The sequence below is a fragment of the Theropithecus gelada genome, chromosome 10, assembly GCF_003255815.1.
Source record: "Theropithecus gelada isolate Dixy chromosome 10, Tgel_1.0, whole genome shotgun sequence".
NCBI classification, from domain to species: Eukaryota; Metazoa; Chordata; class Mammalia; order Primates; family Cercopithecidae; genus Theropithecus; species Theropithecus gelada.
In genome coordinates, this window is record NC_037678.1 from 12,403,573 (window position 1) to 12,421,312 (window position 17,740).

At 50.6% G+C, this 17,740-nt stretch overlaps 1 protein-coding gene across 6 annotated transcripts in view; it reads left to right on the top strand.

Moving 5' to 3' along the window:
- Positions 1-17,740, top strand: part of PLA2G6 (phospholipase A2 group VI) — a 72,497-nt gene that overhangs the window by 34,304 nt on the left and 20,453 nt on the right. For 4 of the 6 annotated variants that reach the window (XM_025398070.1, XM_025398069.1, XM_025398071.1 and 1 more), the window contains exons 3-7: positions 4,593-4,808; positions 6,590-6,773; positions 9,705-9,892; positions 14,314-14,410; positions 16,685-16,867. In XM_025398070.1, coding sequence (XP_025253855.1) covers positions 4,593-4,808; positions 6,590-6,773; positions 9,705-9,892; positions 14,314-14,410; positions 16,685-16,867 — 868 coding nt within the window. Of the gene's footprint in view, positions 1-1,364; positions 1,499-4,592; positions 4,809-6,589; positions 6,774-9,704; positions 9,893-14,313; positions 14,411-16,684; positions 16,868-17,740 lie in introns of all 6 variants that reach the window. The other 2 variants (XM_025398072.1, XM_025398074.1) reach the window with 1 other exon arrangement.

The following is a 17,740-nucleotide window of genomic DNA, read 5'->3' on the forward strand; positions in this document are numbered from 1 at the left end:
AAAAAAAAAAAAAAAAAAAAAGGCCGGATGCGGTGGCTCACGCCTGTAATCCCAGCACTTTGGGAGGCCGAGGGGGGCGGATCACAAGGTCAGGAGATCGAGACTATCCTGGCTAACACCGTGAAACCCCGTCTCTACTAAAAATACAAAAAAAATTAGCCAGGCATGGTGGCAGGCGCCCGTAGTCCCAGCTACTCGGTAGACTGAGGCAGGAGAATGGCGTGAACCTGGGAGGGGGAGCTTGCAGTGAGCCGAGATGGTGTCACTGCACTCCAGCCTGGGGGACAGAGCGAGACTCTGTCTCAAAAAAAAATAAAAATAAAAAATAAAAAATAAAAGTTCAGTTTTGGAAAGTTTGCAGACATCAACTCTTTAAATGTGACTTCTATTTGATTCTTCTTCTACTCTGCCTCTGATCCTCCACTTACATATGTATGCTGGATCTTTTATTAGTCTATGTCGCTTATCTACTTTACTATATTTTCTATTCTTTTGTCTCTCCTTGCTTTATTCTGTTTACTCTTTCCTGATTATATTTTTTAATTCTGTAATTTCCATTTGATCCTATTTTGATCATTCAAAGGTCTTTGCTAAAATTCTAAATTTCCTTTTTTAACCTCTCAAATGTTATCACAGTTACTTTAAAGTCTATTTTGGATAACTTAAATATTTACAGCCCCCTCACTTACAGATATGTTTCTTTTGTATATTGTTTCTGTTGGTTTTCTTTCATGTCTTATCTCCACATATGCCTGGTGGCCTGGTGAGTTTTGATTATGTGCTGGTCGTTGTATTTGCAAGTATGCTTGTAGAAATAATCTGGAGTGGCCGGGCGCGGTGGCTCATGCCTGTAATCCCAGCACTTTGGGAGGCCAAGGTGGGCGGATCATGAGATCAGGAGATCAAGACCATCCTGGCTAACATGGTGAAACCCCGTCTCTACTAAAAATGCAAAAAATTAGCCCAGCATGGTGGCAGGTTTCTGTAATCCCAGCTACTCTGGAGGCTGAGGCAGGAGAATCGCTTGAACTAGGAGGCAGAAGTTGCAGTGACCAGAGATCACACCACTGCACTCCAGCCTGGGCAACAGAGCTGGAGTCTCAAAGAAAAAAAGAAATAATCTGGAGCCTAGTTTGATGTTTCCTTATAAATAATGAATTTATTTTTGCTTCTCCCAGGTACCTGGGAACACTTACAACTAGGATAACCTCAGTCTAGTTTCTGGAACTGAAATTACTTGAGGCTGAACTGTGGTCCCTGTGAGAGCGTGTCTGTGTATGGCTCACCCTTATTCCTAGGCTAAGTAGTTCTTTAGGACCCTAACCCAAAGTAAGAGATGTTCATCAGGGCTCTCCTCTTGGCAGACCCCTGGGCTCCAGTCCCTGTGTCCTGAGCCCCATGACGCTGTTACTGGTGCTGCTCGTTCCCCATCCTCTCCAGTAACAGCCACCTGAACACTGAGCTCAGTTCCTCAGTTTCCATCATTCCTTCCAGCCTAGTGAGTCATCCGTGTCTTTTGAGGTATACAGTTGCCTGCCAGCAGATGTTTTTAATAATTGGTCCAGCATTTCTGGCTGTCCTCAGTAGGTGGTCTGTTTCATATTCCCTAGTCTGCCGTTAATGGAAAGTGGAAGTTCTGAGACAGAATCATCGTTCCCATCAGCATTCAAATGCCTGATTACACTTTCCCCGTTCTCCACTTTATTTGCTCCTCTCCACGGCAAAACTCCTCAAAAATATCTGTCTTTGCAATCTTCAGATTCTCACGTCCTGTCCTTAAACCCACTTTAATCAGGTCTTGGTTCCCACCATTCCGCTGAAAGTATTGTTGTCAAGGTCGTGCATGTCTCGGTGATGCTAATTCCAGCGGTCAGTTTTCAGTTGTCATTCTCTGACATATCGGCAACACTTGATATGGAGTGCCCTGATGTTGAGGGGTTGGTGAGATGAAGGAAAAACCCAGCCAAGGGCAATGAGGAATGGCTTCTTTCCACCTCCTCCTTCCCTACCTTTGTTGTGGTTTTTGTTGTTTCTCTAACACTGATTACCTTATAGTTTATTTAATGTACTTCCTTATTTTGTGTTTTTACTTAAGTCATTTTGTTGATCTCCCCCGTAATAACAAAGGCTCAGGCCAAGCGTGGTGGCTCACGCCTGTAATTCCAGCACTTTGGGAGACCGAGGTGGGTGGATCACTTGCGGTCAGGAGTTCGAGACCAGCCTGGCCAACATGGCGAAACCCTGTCCCTACTAAAAATATAAAAATTAGCTGGGCGTGGTGGCACACGCCTGTAATCCCAGCTACTAGGGAGGCTGAGGCAGGAGAATTACAGGAGAATTGCTTGAACCCGGGGGGCAGATGTTGTAGTGAGCTGAGATCATGCCACTGCACTCCAGCCTGGGTGACAAAGTGAGATTGTGTCTCAAAAAACAAACAAACAAAAATAGGCAGCCAGGCACGGTGGCGCACGCCTGTAATCCCAGCACTTTGGGAGGCCAAGTCGGGCGGATCACGAGGTCAGGAGATGGAGACCATCCTGGCTAACACGGTGAAACCCCGTCTCTACTAAAAAATAGAAAAAAAAAGTAGCCGGGTGTGGTGGCGGGCGCCTGTAGTCCTAGCTACTTGGGAGGGTGAGGCAGGAGAATGGCGTGAACCCGGGAGGCAGAGCTTGCAGTGAGCCGAGATCGCGCCACTGCCCTCCAGCCTGGGCAACAGAGTGAGACTCCATCTCAAAAAAAAAAAAAAAAAAGGCTTCAGGAGGGCAGAGCATTTTATGCAATTGTTCATTAATTGACTCCTCCATTTGGCACAGATCACATGCCCAGTAGTTAATTGTTAATTGACGTACTGTCTGTGGAACAGCAGACTGGTCTCATGAGCCAACACTCTCTGGGAACTGCCTCTACTAGACTCTGGCCAACTCCTGCGCTTGTAGTGGTATGCGAGACAAAACCTTCTGGTATGTTAAAAGCCCTGGTCAGAACTTTAAGTAACCATCACTGACATGTAATGGTTTTGGTTTTTTGAAAGTGCTTTTATAGTGCTTTTTCATCTGTCCTCACAGCACCTCTGGGAGGTAGGTAGGACAGGTACAGTTAGTCTCATATTTCAAATGGGGCTCAGAGAGGGAAAAAGATTTCCCAAGATCACACAGCACCTTAGTAGCAAAACTTGGACTCGACCCCAACACTTAAAAATGAACAAAGCTGGCTGGGCGCAGTGGCTCATGCCTATAATCCCAGCACTTTGGGAGGCCCAGGCACGCAGATTGCCTGAGGCCAGGAGTTTGAGATCAGCCTGGCCAACATGACAAGACCCTGTCTCTTCTAAAAATACAAAAAATTAGCCGGGAGTGGTAGCGGGCGTCTGTAATCCCAGCTACTCTGGAGGCTGAGTCAGGAGAATCGCTTGAACCTGGGAAATGGAGGCTGCAGTGAGCTGAGATCACGCCACTGCACTCCAGCCTGGGCAACGAGAGTGAAACTCTGTCTCAAAAAAAAAAAAAAAAGAAAAATTTCCCTGTTTTTTTAATAGCTCATTTTAATGGCTACAAAATAGTTTATTACATAGTTATACCATAATTTATATAATACTTTGTTGCTGTACATTTAGGTTAAACAATACCTACTTAGTTCCTACTATGAACAGGGGCCAAGTACTGGAGGCTGGGGCTCTCAGATGTGGCCGTCGAATTGGAAAGTGGATATGGCAGGGCTGTGGTAAAATAAAATATAAAAGTAATAAATGATATTACCAAAGAAAAGGAAAGTTTTTCAAAATAAAAGAAAATCTAGACAGGCACAGTGGCTCACACCTGTAATCCCAGCACTTTTGGAGGCTGAGGCAGGAGGATCACTTGAGGCCAGGAGTTCAAGACCAGCCTGGGCAACATAGCAAGACTCCCCTCTCTACAAAAATTTTAAAAATTAGGCCAGGTGCCGTGGCTCACGGTGACTCATGCCTGTAATCCTCGCACTTTGAGAGGCTGAGGGAGGCAGATTGCCTGAGCTCAGGAGTTCGAGACCAGCCTGGGCAACATGGCAAAACCCCATCTCTACTAAAAATACAAAAAATTAGCCAGGTGTGGTGGCACGTGCCTTTAATCCCAGCTACTCTGAAGGCTGAGGTAGGAGAATTGCTTGAACCCAGGAGGTGAAGGTCTCAGTGAGCTGAGATTACAACACTGCACTCCAGCCCAGGTGAAAAAACGAGACTCTGTCTCCAAAAAAAAAAAAAAAAAAAAAATAGCTGGGCATGGTGGTGCATGCCCATAATCCCAGCTACTCAAGAGCTAAGGTAGGAGGATCCCTTCAGCCCAGGACTTCGAAGATGCAGTGAGTCATGACCACACCACCGCACCCCAGCCTGGGTTACAGAGCTGGGTTTGTCTCTAAAAAACAGCGTCTAACCTAAATGCCATTATGTCGTTTACATGTGTATAGATGTGTGTGTGTGTTTGCTTGGGAGGGGAGTCAGGCTGGGGCAGGCCAGGCTGCAGTCTGGGGACCTTCTGATTCCAGCAGGGATGTGGGCCGAGGGTCCCGCCTGGCTCATTTCTGGGTCTTGCTCCTCTGTCCTGGCTCTACAGACTCTTCCAGCTGGGGTTGGAGGCTGACGCCCTGGTGAATTTCCAGCAGTATTCCTCGCAGCTGCTACCCTTCTATGAGAGCTCCCCCCAAGTCCTGCACACTGAGGTCCTGCAGCACCTGACCGACCTCATCCGTAACCACCCCAGCTGGTCAGTGGCCCACCTGGCTGTGGAGCTAGGGATCCGCGAGTGCTTCCATCACAGCCGTGTCATCAGGTGAGCAAGGGAACAAGACCATTTGGACAATGTGTGTGTACCAGCTTGTATGGGCAGTGGGGGCCGCAAGCCTCCATTCCCCTCCGTAGTTTGACTTAAAAAGGAGCAGGGCCTGGCATGGTTGCTCACTAATGCAGTCCCAGCATTTTGGGAGGCTGAGGAGGGAGGATCATTTGAGGCTGGGAGTTCAAGACCAGCCTGGCAAAATAGCAAGACCTTGTCTCTACGAAAAAATTAAAAAATTAGCTGTATGTGGTGGCATGTGTCTGTAGTCCTAGCCACTTGGGATGCTGAGGCAGGAGGATTACTTGAGCCCAGGAGTTAGAGGTTACAGTGAGCTATGATTGTACCACTGCACTTCAGCCTGGGCGACAGAATGAGACCTTGTCTCTAGGAAAAAAGAAAAAAAAAAAAAAAAAAAAAGGGTACGGCATTGCTACCAGATTAAAATGTAAGAAGGACAATGTAATATTTCTGGAGTCCAGAGTGCTCACCAGGTGCCAGGTCTGTGGGAGCTGATTTCTACCCACCGTGAAATTGAATTTTCCCAAACCCTACTAGGTATCGTGATTTTATTTTATTTTATTGTTTTTTGAGATGGAGTCTTAGTCTGTCACCCAGGCTGGAGTGCAGTGGTGTGATCTCGGCTCACTGCAACCTCTGCCTCCTGGGTTCAGGTGATTCTCCTGCCTCAGCTTCCCAAATAGCTGGGAGTACAGGTGTGAGCCACCATGCCCAGCCCACATATTGTCATTCTAGAGAGAGCTAATAGGACTTGTGCAGGTCACTCAGCCAGAGAGGGTGAAAGAGGGGCTTGGATCCTTGGTGTCTGCTTCCAGGCTGCTCTTCTGGAAGCTGAAGGCCTCCTTTTATGAATCCATTCAGCCAGCAGATGGAGCAGCGGTTGCCCCTGGTGAGGGTACTGTGCCCACACCTGCACAGGACACCAGTTGGCCATCTTGTGCAGAGGTAGCCACACCTCCTCTGAGTCTCTACCCCAGATGGCTCAGTTAAGCTCCTAGGCCCAGAACTCAACCTCACTGCTGGCCGGGTGTGCTGGCTCATACCTGTAATCCCAGCACTTTTGGAGGCTGAGGCAGACATACCACTTGAGGTCAGGAGTTTGAGACCAGCCTGGCCAACATGGTGAAACCCCGTCTCTACTAAAAATACAAAAAATTAGCCAGGCGTGGTGGCGCATGCTTGTAATCCCAGCTACTCGAGAGGCTGACGATTAAACCCGGGAGGCGGAGGTTGCAGTAAGCCGAGATTGCGTCACTGCATTCCAGCCTGGGCAACAAGAGCGAAAGTCCATCTCAAAAATCAAAACAAAACAAAAACCCTCACTGCACTTTAGTTTCCAGGCGTGCTCTTGGACAGCACCGTGTCTCATCTCACCACGGCTCTGTCCATTTCCTGGGGTAGGCACAGCAGGTTGTGTAGATAAGGATATTGACGCCAAGGAAGGTTAAGTGAATTGCCTGAGGCTAGTGAGATATCCGCATCTGCGACCCTTTCCTGTGCCACCACCCTGCCCACTTCCTGCTGGTGTGGCCCTGGGGTCCATCTCTTGTACAAGTGAGCAAACTGAACAAAAACCTGATACAGGTCACATCAGATATAAATACATTCAAATCAGCCCAACTAGCTGAGTGGTGGGAATGCTTTTGAGCTCAAATAAACCAGAATGTCTGAGTTTCCGACTTAGGTTCCAACTTAGGTTCCCCTGCCGCCTTGTGCCACACCTGCTCACCTCTGCTCACCCTGGCCCTTCCCTGCAGCTGTGCCAATTGCACGGAGAATGAGGAGGGCTGCACACCCCTGCACCTGGCCTGCCGCAAGGGTGATGGGGAGATCCTGGTGGAGCTGGTGCAGTACTGCCACGCTCAGATGGATGTCACCGACAACAAGGGAGAGACGGTCTTCCATTATGCTGTCCAGGGTGACAATTCCCAGGTGCTACAGGTGAGCAGGGGGAGGGGCAGGGTGACTGGTACTGATACCTCCCGGTGTCCACAGTTCCCTTTGGGCCCCTGGGCTCGGGTGTCACTCTTGGGCCTCTTACTGTCCCCTGTTGGTCCTTGAGGCCTGAGCTCCTTCATGGAGGGTGCAGACCCCTCCCTGGCTCTTCCCTCCCAGCGCTTTTCCAGGAGCCACCGTCCTCGGTCTCTTTGCTTGATAACCCTAGGGACGACCTCCAACCCAGCAAAATAAACCCAAGGCCCAGCTCCAGTCAGTCAGTTCAGTTCCACTTTTCCTGAGCACAGTCTGTGAGCCAGATACCTGCCTGGAGGGGCTCGTGGGCCAGCGGGACCTGGGCTTAACTTTTTGCGAGCTTGTCCAACCTGCGGCCCTGCAGGCTGCATGCAGCCCAGGACAGCTTTGAATGTGGCCCAACACAAATTCGTAAACTTTCTTAAAACATTATGAGATTCATGCACGGACCTTTTTTTTAGATCAGCTGTCGTTAACGGTCTTGTATTTTATGTGTGATCCAAGACAATTCTTCCAATGTGGCCCCGGGAGGCCAAAATATTGGACACCCCTGTTTTACAGCAATTCAAACCAAGCAAACCGAGCTCTCTCCAGTTTCTGTAGGCATTTATGCCAGAGGCCTTCCTGTTAATGTTTTTGATTACCTGGGTAAAAGATGTGATTTTTTAATTGTGGGCAAGCTGATGGGTGATATTATTAAATAGCTATTTCATGTATTAGATTGAACAGAAAAGACAGGATGTTGGATGATGTTTTATTGTCTAGAATTAGAAAATTCTTCTAAAGATCATGTTCTCTGTGCCTTGGCATCAGAATGCAACCATGTTATTCCAGAAAATGTGGATTCCTTGTTTTTTGTTTTTGTTGTTTTTTTTTTTTTTTAAGACAGAGTCTCTCTCTGTTGCCCAGGCTGGAGTGCAGTGGTGCGATCTTGGCTCACTGCAACCTCTGCCTCCTGGGTTCAGGTGATGCTCGTGCCTCAGCTTCCTGAGTAGCTGGGATTACAGGCATGTGCCACCAAGCCTGGGTAATTTCCATATTTTTAGTAGAGATGGGGTTTTGCCATGTTGCCCAGGCTGGTCTCCAACTCCTGGCCTCAAGTGATCCACCCGCCTCGGCCTCCCAAAATGCCAGGATTACAGATGTGAGCCACCGCGCCTGGCCCAGAAAATGTGGATTCCATATCTTATGCTTCGTGCTCTCACGGAAGGGAATTCTCCACCCACAGTTGAACTCCGCTTTCGCTAACAATCCTCTGCGTACCCAGCACGGTGCCGCGCAGACCCTACCTCCACGTGGGGGCGCGCACACCCACTTCTCAGTGGTCATGCACGACTGCAGCTGCCCTTCATCGGGTGCTGATTGGTGCCTGACCCTGAACTGAGTGTTGTATATGTTCTAGTTAATTCTGAGAATACACTTATGGGGTGGAGGTCATTATTCCCCTTTCCTCTCCGAAGAAGCTGAGGTTCAGTGTTGTTAAGAAGCGTGCCCAGGGAGGGCCACAAAGCTGAGAGGGTGGGGCTTGATCTTTCACTGGCCTCGATGCCAGCCCCTTGCTCTCCCTGCTGTCTCTGGCCTGCCTCCAGGCCCAGTGGGACTGCTGTGAGGTGACCCTGGTGTCACATAGGTGCACTGTGGTTGTAATGAACCTCATGGGGACAGCATTCAGCTAAAAGAGAGTAAAACCCTCCTAGTGCTTTCTTTTTTTTGAGACAGGGTCTATCTAGCTCTGTCACCCAGGCTGGAGTGCAGTGGCGCGATCATGGCTCACTGCAGCCTCGACCTTCTGGGCTCAGGTGATCCTCCCACCTCAACCTCCTGAGCAGCTTGGGACTACAGGCTCGTGCCACCACACAGGCTAATTTTTTTTTTTTTTTTTTTTTGAGACGGAGTCTGGCTCTGTTGCCCAGGCTGGAGTGCAGTGGCCGGATCTCAGCTCACTGCAAGCTCCACCTCCCAGGTTTACGCCATTCTCCTGCCTCAGCCTCCCGAGTAGCTGGGACTACAAGTGCCCACCACCTCACCTGGCTAGTTTTTTGTATTTTTTTTTTTTTTTAGTAGAGACGGGGTTTCACCGTGTTAGCCAGGATGGTCTCGATCTCCTGACCTCGTGATCCGCCCTTCTCGGCCTCCCAAAGTGCTGGGATTACAGCACACGGGCTAATTTTAAAAAATTTTTTGATAGAGACGGGTCTCCCTGTGTTGCCCAGGCTGGTATCAAGCTCCTGGTCTCAGGTGATCCTCTTGCCTCCCAACGTGTTGGGATTACAGGTTTGAGCCACTGCGCCTGGCCCCTAGTTCTCTTTTTAATACTGCCGTTCTTTCATTGGAAACATAGTACCTGTGTGTAGAAAAACATCAATCAGGACAGAATGAAAAGCAAGAATCGCTCCCGCCTGGACCCCCAGTGCCCATCCCGAGATACGGCCACCTTTTAAGTTCCTTGACTCAGAAGTGTTTCATGTGAGCCACAGTCATGCCAGGTCACCCCTTCCTTCCCATGGGAGGAAAGGCACTTGGCTTTCCTGGTGCTTCTTTTTACTTTTTTTTTTTTTTGTTGAGACAGAGGTTTTGCCATGTTGCCCAGGCTAGCGTACAATGGCGCAATCTCAGCTCACTGCAACCTCTGCCTCCTGGGATCAAGCAGTTCTCCTGCCTCAGCCTCCCAAGTAGCTGGGATTACAGGTGCCTGCCACCACGCCCAGTTACTTTTTGTATTTTTAGTAGAGATGACATTTCACCATGTTGGCCAGGCTGGTCTCAAACTCTTGACCTTGGGTGATCCACCCACCTTGGCCTCCCAAAGCGCTAGGATTACAGGCATGAGCCACTGCGCCCGGCCTCTTTACGTTCTTATTAGCATCCTATGGAGTCAAACTTCCCTTCCTCTTTCATCAGCTCCTTGGAAAGAATGCAGTGGCTGGCCTGAACCAGGTGAATAACCAAGGGCTGACCCCGCTGCACCTGGCCTGCCAGCTGGGGAAGCAGGAGATGGTCCGCGTGCTGCTGCTGTGCAATGCTCGGTGCAACATCATGGGCCCCAACGGCTACCCCATCCACTCGGCCATGAAGTTCTCTCAGAAAGGGTAAGACCTCCCTCCCCACCGCATCTGCTGGCCTGCTGGGCTCCAGCTCTCCTATCACCTGTCCCATGCCTGAGGCAAGCAGTGTCCACCATAGATCTTAGCACCTCCAGCCTCACAGCAGAGGCCCCGGGTTCACAAGCCTCATTAGGCCGGCCTGGCCCGAAGAAAGTGCTCTGTCATTTTATTATGGGTAGGAATCTCAGTTCACAAGTTCAGCTGTGCAAGGAGGAGACTTTACAATTTTGCTGGCTGGGCGCAGTGGCTCACGCCTGTAATCCCAACACTTTGGGAGGCTGAGGTGGGTGAATCACCTGAAGTCAGGGATTCGAGACCAGCCTGACCAATATGGTGAAACCCTGTCTCTACTAAAAATACAAAAATTAGCCGGGTGTGGTGGTGTGTGCCTGTAGTCCCAGCTACTCCGGGAGGCTGAGACAGGAGAATTGCTGGAACCCAGGACGCAAAGAAAGAAAGAAAAAATACTATCTAGAAGGAACAATATCCTGAGTGAATGAATGAGCCAGTGAGTCCTTCGATCCTGGCACTGTGCTAAAGCACTGGCCTCACCGAAATGAATAAGCCACTCCAGGACAGGAGACAGCCCAGCCACCCAGAACCTCCCAGCGCAGTGCTGGACAAGCAGTGAGAAGGCGCGGGCGGGCGGCACTCAGGCGGGGAGGCTGGCACTCGTGCCTGTCCTCGGGTTATTCCGTCCTCTGAGAGCTGCATCCACCTTGCTAGCCCCATGGGGCATTGCTAGCCCTTCTAAGGGCTGGACAAAGCCTGGACAAACCCTCCTTTCCTGGAATCTCCTAAGCACAGGCAAAATGAGCTAGAACTTTCGGAAATACTTGACCAAACGGAGAAGATACCAACACCCCCAGCCCCGAAATCAGGTTCCCCAGTTGCAGGTTGTGACCTGATTGGACACCCGGTGACGGGTGATGCTCTTCTCTACCTAAAGGGCTGGCACGTGACCCCACTCTTGCTTGGCTCCAGCCACCCTGAGCTGTACTGGGCAGGAGCTGTAATTGACCAGTTTTCTCTCTCTTCAAACAACCTCAGCCCTCACTAGTCCCTCTCTGTCGCCACACAGGCCATCCTGGGTGGGTCCAGCGCCCCATCACATAAGAGGATCTTTGCAAAGAAGACAAAGGAAGAGGCTCCTACCTTGAGTGGAGCAGGGAGATCCCTTATCCACATGGCAGCCAGCACAGCCCTACTCCAAGATTCGCACAGCCTCAGTGTTACTGACAAGTGGTTCCCTCACGGCTCAGACTAGGAGCCTCTCGCTGTTTTTCTTTTTCTTTTCTTTGGTTTTTTTTTTTTTTTTTTTTTTTTGAGACAGAGTTTCACTCTGTCACCCAGGCTGGAATGCAATGGCATGATCTTGGCTCACTGCAACCTCTGCCTCCCAGGTTCAACCAATTCTCCTGCCCCAGCCTCCCGAGGAACTGGGATTACAGGTGTGCGCCACCATGCCCAGCTAATTTTTGTATTTTTAGTAGAGATGGGTTTTTACCATGTTGACCAGGCTAGTCTTGAACTCCTGACCTCAGGTGATCCACCCACCTTGCCTTCCCAACATGCTGGGATTACAGGCATGAGCCACCGTGTCCAGCCACCTCTGCTGTTTTTCAATGCACCTGACCTTTCCCACAAAGCTGGGTTTGTGCCTGCGGTTCTCAGATGATTAAGCCCCTGCTGGGGAAGGGAAACAGATAATCCCAGACAGTGAGATGGAGGCTGAGACTGAGGATGCCAGGGTTCTGCACTAGGAGCTCAGAGATGGCCGCTCAGGCAGCTGGAGTTCAGGGAAGGCTTGGGGGCAGCAGAGCTCGAGCCAAGCCATGGACCCCAGCTGGAGCTGGCCGCTGGGGTGAAGACGGGGGGCTCCAGAAGGCCCAGGGAAAGAAGCTGCGCCTGACTCCATGTGCCTAGTGCTGAGCACCAAGCCCTGGCATAAGAGCTGTAGGGAGCTGGGCAGCATAAATCCTGGGCCTGTGCTGGGCACCCCTAATAATGGAGAAGAGCAGCTGAACACTAGCGCTGTCCCAGCCACCGGCTTAACCTTCATGTGGGCTATTTCACTACAGCCCAGACAGCTGATGTATTTTATTCCCCTTTTAAAGATGAGGGCCAAGTGTGGTGGCTTATGCCTCTAATCCCAGCACTTTGGGAGGCTGAGGCAGGAGGCTGGCTTGAGCCCAGGAATTTGAGGCTACAGTGAGCTATGATCATGCCATTACCCTCCAGCCTGGGTGACAAAGGGAAATCCTGTCTCAAACAAACAAACAAACAAACAAACAAAAAACAGATGAGGAAACCAAGACTTAGAGAGATTAAGTAACTTGCTCAAAGTCAGGCAGTCAGTAAGTGCCAGACCTGGAAATTAACCCCATGTGGGCTGTCCTGGTAATTGCACTAAAAAAAAAATTAAAAAATTTAAAAAATTTTAAAAACAGCTTTATTGATATATAGTTCCTATTCCATGCAGTCCACCTATGGAAAGTACACAATGGTTCTGATACGTTATGTTGATTTTTTCAATTGTGGTAAATTATATATAACATAAAATTTGCCATTTTAACCACTTTTGTTTTTTGTTTTTTTGTTTTTGAGACGGAATTTCACTCTTGTTGCTCAGGCTGGAGTGCAATGGCGTGATCTTGGCTCACCACAACCTCCACCTCCCGGGTTCAAGTGATTCTCCTGCCTCAGCCTCCCGAGTAGTAGCTGGGATTACAGGCATGCACCCCCATGTCCAGCTAATTTTGTGTTTTTTAATAGAGACGGAGTTTCTCCATGTTGGTCAGGCTGGTCTCGAACTCCCGACCTCAGGTGATCCACCCACCTCGGCCTCCCAAAGTGCTGGGATTACAGGCGTGAGCCACCGCACCTGGCCCATTTTAACCACTTTTAAGTACACAATTCAGTGGTTTTAATCACATTTACAATGTTGTCCAACTATCACCCCTATTTCTAAAACTTTTCTTTCACCTCAAACAGAAACTCTGTAACCATTGGTAACTCCCCATTCTCTCCTCCCCACAGCTCCTGATAACCTCCCGTATCCTGTCTGTCTCTCAGAACTTGCCTGTTCTAGAACCTCATATCAGTGAAATCATACAGTATTTGTCCTTTTGTGCCAGGCTTATTTCACTTAGCATGATGTCTTCAAGGTTCATCCATGTTGTAGCATGTATCAGAATTTCCATTCTTTTTTTTTTTTACTATACTTTAAGTTCTAGGGTACATGTGCACAATGTGCAGGTTTGTTACATATGTATACATGTGCCATGTTGGTGTGCTGCACCCATTAACTCGTCATTTAGATTAGGTATATCTCCTAATGCTATCCCTCCCCCCTCCCCCTCCCCACAATAGGACCCGGTGTGTGATGTTCCCCTTCCTGTGTCCAAGTGTTTTCATTGTTCAATTCCCACCTATGAGTGAAAACATGCGGTGTTTGGTTTTCTGTTCTTGTGATAGTTTGCTGAGAATGATGGTTTCCAGCTGCATCCATGTCCCTACAAAGGACACAAACTCATCCTTTTTTATGGCTGCATAGTATTCCAATTTCCTTTCTTTTTAAGACAGAACACTATTTTGTTTATCCGTTCAGTCCTTCACTGATAGACACCTGGGTTGTTTCCACCTTTTGTCTGTTGTGAAGAATGCTGCTGTGTACATGGGTCTGTTCAAGTCCCTGTGTTCCGTCCTTTGATACTCCCGACCTCAGGTGATCTGCCTGCCTCAGCCTCCCAAAGTGTTGGGATTACAGGCGTGAGCCACTGCACCCAGCCAGAAAAATTGTAAAGTCTCCTCCTTACACAGCTGAACTTGTGAACCGAGATTCCTACCCATAATAAAATGATGGAGCACTTTTTTTGGGCCAGGCCGGCCTAATGAGGCTTGTGAACCCAGGGCCTCTGCTCTGAGGCTGGAGGTGCTGAGATCTATGGTGGACACTGCTTGCCTCAGGCACTGAGTGGAAAGCAATTGTGCTCTTTCCCCTCTGTCATACTGCTTCCTATAGCATGCAGGTCACTGTGTGGCTCACTGACAGTGTGGTAAGGAGGTGGAGGGTGGCTGTGTGCCAGGCACAGAACTGGACTCTGAAATGCCTGGTCTTCCTGGGGCTTGACTTCAAGCCCATGTGACTCTAAAGCCAGCACCAGGGAGGGTGATCATTGCTAGTGGCAGTCATCAGGAAAGTTTCCTGGAGGAGGAGGTTACTTGTGCCTTGAGGGGCTCAGTACAGCCTTAACATACCATGGTAAGTGTGCTGGTTGGGTTTGCTAAACTTGGTTTGCAGTGATGCTCTCTGTAAGCAGTAGATGAAGCTCCAAGTCCTGGCTTCATTCCACGCCATGCAGACCCCAGCCTTTGCTCACCAACCGGGGCCCCTGTCTCCCCAGGTGTGCGGAGATGATCATCAGCATGGACAGCAGCCAGATCCACAGCAAAGACCCTCGTTACGGAGCCAGCCCCCTCCACTGGGCCAAGAATGCAGAGGTGAGTGGAGCCTGAGGTGGGTGGGGCAAGGGGCTGGGCCCTGCAGGTCCTCAGGGCCCGCAGGAAGCAGGTTCCTGAGAGGACCCTGAGGCTAGCACTTGGGGGCTGACCGTGCTGTGGGTCTGCGGGCAGAGAAGTCCATGAAGAGCTGGGATCCTGGCAGGGCTCTGCTGCTCTCTGGCTGGGCGGCGGGAGCCGCCCTGTGCCTCAGTTTCCTCATCCATGAATTCTGCTTTGGAGATGTGGTGAAGTCAGCGAGGTGGTGAAGTCAGCGAGGTAGTGCATGACAAAACTTGGCACAAATTGTAAAGTGCTTCCCAAATAGAAGGTAGCGTGATGATGATTGTATTATTAGTCAGGGTTCTCTAGAGGGCCAGAATTAATAGGATAGATATATGTATATAAAGGGGGGTTTATTAAGGAGCATTAACTCACACGATCACAAGGTCCTAAAATAGGCCACCTGCAAGCTGAAGAGCAAGGAAGCCAGTCCAAGTCCCAAAGCTGAAGGACTTGGAGTCCGATGTTGGAAGGCAGGCAGCATCCAGCACGGGAGAAAGATGTAGGCTGGGAGGCTGAGCCAGTCTGGCCTTTTCTTTTTTTTTTTCTTTTTTTTTGAGACGGAGTCTCGCTCTGTCGCCCAGGCTGGAGTGCAGTGGCCGGATCTCAGCTCACTGCAAGCTCCGCCTCCCGGGTTTACGCCATTCTCCTTTCTCAGCCTCCCGAGTAGCTGGGACTACAGGCGCCCGCCACCTTGCCCGGCTAGTTTTTTTGTATTTTTTAGTAGAGGCGGGGTATCACCGTGTTAGCCAGGATGGTCTCGATCTCCTGACCTTGTGATCCGCCCGTCTCGGCCTCCCAGAGTGCTGGGATTACAGGCTTGAGCCACCGTGCCCGGCCTAGTCTGGCCTTTTCACTTTTTCCGCCTGTTTTATATTCTGGCTGCGCTGGCAGCTGATTAGATGGTGCCCACCCAGATTAAGGGTAGGTCTGCCTTTCCCAGGCCACTGACTCAAATGTTAATCTCCCTTAGCAGCACTGTGTCAGACACACCCGGGATCAATACTTTACATCCTTCAATCCAATCAAGTTGACACTCATTAACCATCACGATGATGGTGATGGTGGTGGTGGTGCTGGGTCTAGCTGCACACACAGGGAGCCTGGCTGGGCATCTCCTCTGAGGTCGTCCCCTAAGCTAAGCTCTGTCCTGGGAGGATGGAGGCCTCTGGTCTCATCACCAGGAAGCACAGCTCAACAGGGCACGGGATGGTCCAGAGTTCGTGGCCTACTTCTCAATGTGATGGGCCAGGAGGGAGAGCACTGCCAGCCTCGGGGGTACCTCTGCGTTCCAGGAACTGGACACGGAGTCAGGCCCTTCCATATAGGTTTGGTCACTCATTGTCATCACATGCTGTGGGGCAGGGACTTGAATTCCCATCTTCACAGAAGAGAAACCTGAGATGTACATGGCTATAGTGACCCATCCAAGCAGGCGGCTGGGATGAGTGGAGCTGGGCTTTGGGCTCAGGTCTGTGACTCCAAAGCCAGGCTCCCCTCCCTGGTCCCAAGGCTCTCCCAGGGATGTGTACTGCCAAGACCTTGTGAGAGGTGATACCTTTGCAGAGTCCCAGGGAGGGATGCAGGGAGCGGGGTGCTTCAGGACAGGCCCCAGAGGAGCCTTTACAAGGAGAGATGGGTTCTGTTCGCGCTAGGAAAGGACCAGAAGCCTCTTTTTTTTTTTTTTTTTTTTTGAGATGGAGTCTCGCGCTGTGTCACCCAGGCTGGAGTGCAGTGGCGCGATCTCGGCTCACTGCAAGCTCCGCCTCCCAGGTTCACGCCATTCTCCTGCTCAGCCTGCGAGTAGCTGGGACTACAGGCGCCCGCCACCACGCCCGGCTAGTTTTTTGTATTTTTAGTAGAGACGGGATTTCACCATGTTAGCCAGGATGGTCTCGATCTCCTGACCTCGTGATCCACCCGCCTCGGCCTCCCAAAGTGCTGGGATTACAGGCTTGAGCCACCGCGCCCGGCCATCCAGAAGCCTCTTAAAACAGTCAGCACATCTTTGGCTTTCTGTCCCTGGTCTTGGGATGCTGATGGTATGGGAGGCAGTCTAGGCCCCCCTAGAACTGGGGCCTGCCCCTGGAGTCCTGTTGCTAGTGCTTTCCAACATCCCAGTACCTGTAGGCCTCTCAGAGAGGACGTCACGTGTCACGGGGTACGGCAGCTCCCTGGGTGCCTGTGCTAACTCGGCCTGACTGTCTCCCGCAGATGGCCCGCATGCTGCTGAAACGGGGCTGCAACGTGAACAGCACCAGCTCCGCGGGGAACACAGCCCTGCACGTGGCAGTGATGCGCAACCGCTTCGACTGCGCCATAGTGCTGCTGACCCACGGGGCCAACGCGGATGCCCGTGGAGAGCATGGCAACACCCCGCTACACCTGGCCATGTCGGTGAGCCCGGGACCGCGTGTCCTGCCTTGTGGGGCCCCAGTGGGAATGCAGGAGGGCTGTCCAGGCTGGAGCACTCCTCCGCCATTGTCTCCCACCTATCCTCAGCTGCTCCAAATCATCTTCCCACCCACAGCTCAGTTCAGACCCTGCCTCCTTCCTCAGGAAGCCCTCCAAGTCCCCCTCTCAGCCAGAAATAACGTCACCTCCTATGTGCTTTGGTACCTTTTCCACCTGTGCCCCCATTTGGCACTTGCATGGCGTGAGAGGGAAAAATGACAGCTCTGGCCACAGACTGGCCCTGGGCAAGCCATGTCACCTGTCAGCCTTGATTGCCTCATCTGGAAAATGGTGGTGTCAATACTTATCTGGAAGAGTTGTGGAAAAGTCACAGTGGACACTTGGTCACTCTCTACAGAATGTCTAAGTGACACACATGCTACCTGGCCCGAGTGAGCATCCTGCTTCCCTTCACTGGTCCGCATATTGCTCTCATCTCCCCTGGGAGGCTGTAAGATCCTGGCAGGCAAAGTCTGAGTCTGCAGCCCAGCGGTCTGTGGCAGGTGCCAGGCACCTTCGTTGGTTTATTATAGACCACAGTTCCATGCCCTCAGAGCCCTTACTGTCTGGTTAGACAATTAGAGTATGAACATATTAAACCTAGCAGAGGAGGATGTTATTATGTTACAGACACGTGTGTGCACGTATTCTTTTTTATTGAGATGGAGTCTTACACTGTCGCCCAGGCTGGAGTGCAGTGGCGCGATCTTGGCTCACCACAACCTCCACCTCCCGGGTTCAAGTGATTCTCCTGCCTCAGCCTCCTGAGTAGCTGGGACCACAGGCACGCACCACCATGCCCAGCTAATTTTTGCA